General features: G+C 37.7%; 1 protein-coding gene across 1 annotated transcript; it reads right to left on the reverse strand.

Annotated features, from left to right (window-relative positions):
- Positions 1 to 1,798: 1,798 nt before the first annotated feature.
- Positions 1,799 to 2,350, reverse strand: LOC107261329. The gene has a single exon (XM_015719843.2). The coding sequence runs from the start codon at positions 2,348 to 2,350 to the stop codon at positions 1,799 to 1,801; it is 552 nt and encodes a 183-aa protein (XP_015575329.2).
- Between the last annotated feature and the right edge of the window lie 1,051 nt (positions 2,351 to 3,401).

The raw sequence follows: 3,401 nt of genomic DNA on the forward strand, positions 1-3,401 counted from the left end.
TGATTCCACTCGAGCTTCTAAAGATGCACGGCTATCCCAATTTTTAGCACTCTCTTAGTTCCTAATCCCATTTTCCAATGCGTCATACAAAGAGTTTGAATTTAGCATTGAACCTTCTTATCATTCACTATCTAAATCATAAACTTAAACTAAATAAATATGTACAAATAAAATAAAATAAATAAACAAATAAAAAAAATAAAAATCATAAAATAATAAGAAAGAAGAAAAATGGCTAAATTACCAAATAGCAAATTTCACTCTAGTTTTCATATAATTCCCTGGCAACGGCGCTAAAAAAACTTGATGGTTACTACTCGTGTTAGCTACAATCTAAGGCAGTGTACCTATCGATGCAGTCTAGCACTAATGGCGAGTATCAAGGTCGTATTCCTCGGGAAAGTGAAAGCCCAAAGTTACTCCTTTTTTCTTTGTTATATTAACCTAAAATTAGCGATAAATAATTTCTAAACTAACTAATAGCTACAAGCTAAGTCCTAAGGGAGATGCAAGAGTGATTGATAAACGAAATAATCAAGACAAGAAGACAAACCCAAAGGGAATCTAAACTAGTTGGCAATCAAACAAAAGATAAAGGATCGGTGAGTCTAATTATGCTACCCGTGGATGAATTCTTAACTGAATTCGGTTTCTCTCTCGAGATAACCGAATTCCTAAACCTAATAACCTAAAGTTGGAATCTCTTCCTAACGATTGATTCTTAAATTAGCATTAAGCTTTAATCCGCCTCTATTAAGCTTTGTTAATTCTTAATCCGGCTAGTTAATTATCCTTATCTCTAAGCGATTATTAACCAGTTCTTGCTATTCAAAATTCCAATTGCCAAACGGATTTCTCAATCTCATAAAGCAATCTAAACATCACAATTCACAACGTCTCATGAATAATGCATTATCTTATTAATACTGAAAACAAGAAGAATACAAAACCAACTCAAACAATCCAACAATATAATATCAAGCCAACATAGTAAAGAAATCCCAATGGATTTAATCAATCTAGCTAATCATGTTCATTCTCAAAATACACAAGAATTCAATTACAACAATAAGCAAAGGTAGAGAAAACCCGATTACACCCTTGGATGAGAGTAAACAACCCCAAATCCTTTTGCTCCAATTGAATCGATTCTTGTTCCTCTTGCTCGATTTGAAAATCAATCGACAAACCTCGCCCAATCTTCGATCTTTGAAGGGAATCTAATTGAAACCTTGATCCAAGTCTCCTTTTTTCTTAGTTTCAACTCAGAAAACCCTTAGGGAAAGAAAAATTAGGGTTTGGGACGTTCTAACCCTAGCCTCCTCTTTTTTCTCCTCTCTTCATTCTTTTAATTAATACCCCCTGTCGCCTCCAACACGTCCGTGTCCCTGGCCGTGTTAAGGACACGGGCTGGTGTTCCTGGCCGTGTTACTCTCTGTGGCCGTGCTCCATAAGATCTACTTCTTCTTTGATGTCCAACACGGCCGTGTTGGTAACACGGCCGTGTTGGTAACACGGCCTGTGTTTGTGACCGTGTTGAGAACACGGCTAGTGTTGAGACCAACACGGCCATGTTCAGCTTCCTCATGCTTGTACTTAGCTCGTTTCGGCAGCTTTGACGTCCAATATGCTCCAATTCTTTCCTTTTTCATTCTTTGACTTCTTTTAGACCTAATGCACACAAACATATGCATAGGGTGAGTGTTGGTACCAATTCACTTCCAAATATCCATAAAATCGATCTTAAAAACCCCATTTAGATGTGTGTATTTTACGCACAGCACTGCCTCCAGGTAGGCTAGTTGCTCCAGAGCTCCTGGCATCTCACACTTTTCATGTTCCTGTACCAAGATAATTCCAAAGGATCTTTAGCAATAATAGATGAAATACAATTCATAGCATTACGGATCTGAAACATCACTTGCTCTTTCCCTACCCTAAGAATAAGCTTACCATCATGAGCATCAATGATGGCCCTAGTTGTAGCAAGAAAGGGTCTTTCTAAAATAAAGGAAACATCAAAAGGTTCATTCATATACATAACTATAAAATCCATAGGAAAAGTAAACTCCTGAACCTTAACCAATAAGTCCTCAATGATACCCCTAAGGTATACAACAGATTTATCAGCCAATTGAATGCTTATAAGTGTTGTGTTAGGTTCTCCTAGCCCTAATTTCTTGAATAAATTATAAGGCATAACAGTAATGTTAGCCCCCAAATCAGCAAGCGCATTATCAACATTTAGATTACCAATAAAGCAAGGAATAGTAAAACTTCCTAGGTCTTTTAGCTTCTTTGGTAGTCTTCTTTGAATGATCGCTGAACTCTTTTCTAACAGTTGCACCATTAATACTGCCTTGAGGTTCCTCATGTTAGAGAGGAGTTCTTTTAAGAACTTAGCATACTTTGGCATATGCGATAGAGCTTCCATAAAAGGTATGTTAATATGCAACTACTTAAAGAGTTCAAGAAACTTACCAAATTGTGCATTCAATTTATTTTTCTGAAGACGGGCTGGAAAGGGTATTATGGGTTGACATTCCTTCAAAAAAGGGGTAGGCTTAGGTGTTGCTTCTACTTTATTTTTGACGTCAGCCTGTGTACCCTCTTTTTCATCATCAACCTTCTCAATTGTAGTAGATTTCTCATCTATTTCATTCAGCTTAGTCTTTAGCTCTACTGCATAATGTGATAACCTTAAATTGCTCATTATGGTTAGCTTTTGTGTTGCTTGGTAAACTTCATTGAGGCTTTTCGCTCAAAAGTTCTGCGATCTACCCCACTTGATTCTCCAAATTTTGAATCAAAGCTTGCTCGGTTCTAAGAGCAGTCTCGATAGTCTGAACCCTCTTTCGGACATTAAGATTAACTTCTCCATCATCTCCTCTAGGTTACTCCTTCTATGAGGAGCCTACTGTTGGTTTTGCTGTTAAAGACCTGCGGGTGGAGGTCTTTGATGATTATGGTTTCCCTAGGAGAAGTTCAAATGATTTCTCCCCCCCCCCCGAGTTATAGGTATTGTTGTAGGGGTTGTTTTGGTGCCTAAGAGCATTTCCCATAGAATTAGCCTGCTCCAGCTTAGCGAAGGTATTACTGTTCTGGCAGTTTTGATTTTGCCCCCACACTAATAATCAGTTATAACTTGTGCTTGTCTTCCAGATGAACACATAGTCAAAGCATCCATCTTCCTACTCATGACCTCTAATTGTGCATTTATAGCTGCGATAGGGTCTACCACATAGATTCCACTCCTTTTGGCTAGAACTTGCTCTCTTGGTCTGCCACTAGTAGTTCGTGACTTCCATATCTTTAATAAGATCCATAGCTTGCTCAGAAGTCTTATTGTTCAGTGATCCTCTTGCTGCAACATTAATAGATTATTTACTTGTGTAATTCAG

Source organism: Ricinus communis, chromosome 4, assembly GCF_019578655.1.
Source record: "Ricinus communis isolate WT05 ecotype wild-type chromosome 4, ASM1957865v1, whole genome shotgun sequence".
Taxonomy (NCBI): domain Eukaryota; kingdom Viridiplantae; phylum Streptophyta; class Magnoliopsida; order Malpighiales; family Euphorbiaceae; genus Ricinus; species Ricinus communis.

Bases quoted from the DNA above. Each gene is read 5' to 3' on its own strand.
- LOC107261329 (XM_015719843.2), bottom strand. From the start codon at position 2,350: ATGGTGCAACTGTTAGAAAAGAGTTCAGCGATCATTCAAAGAAGACTA.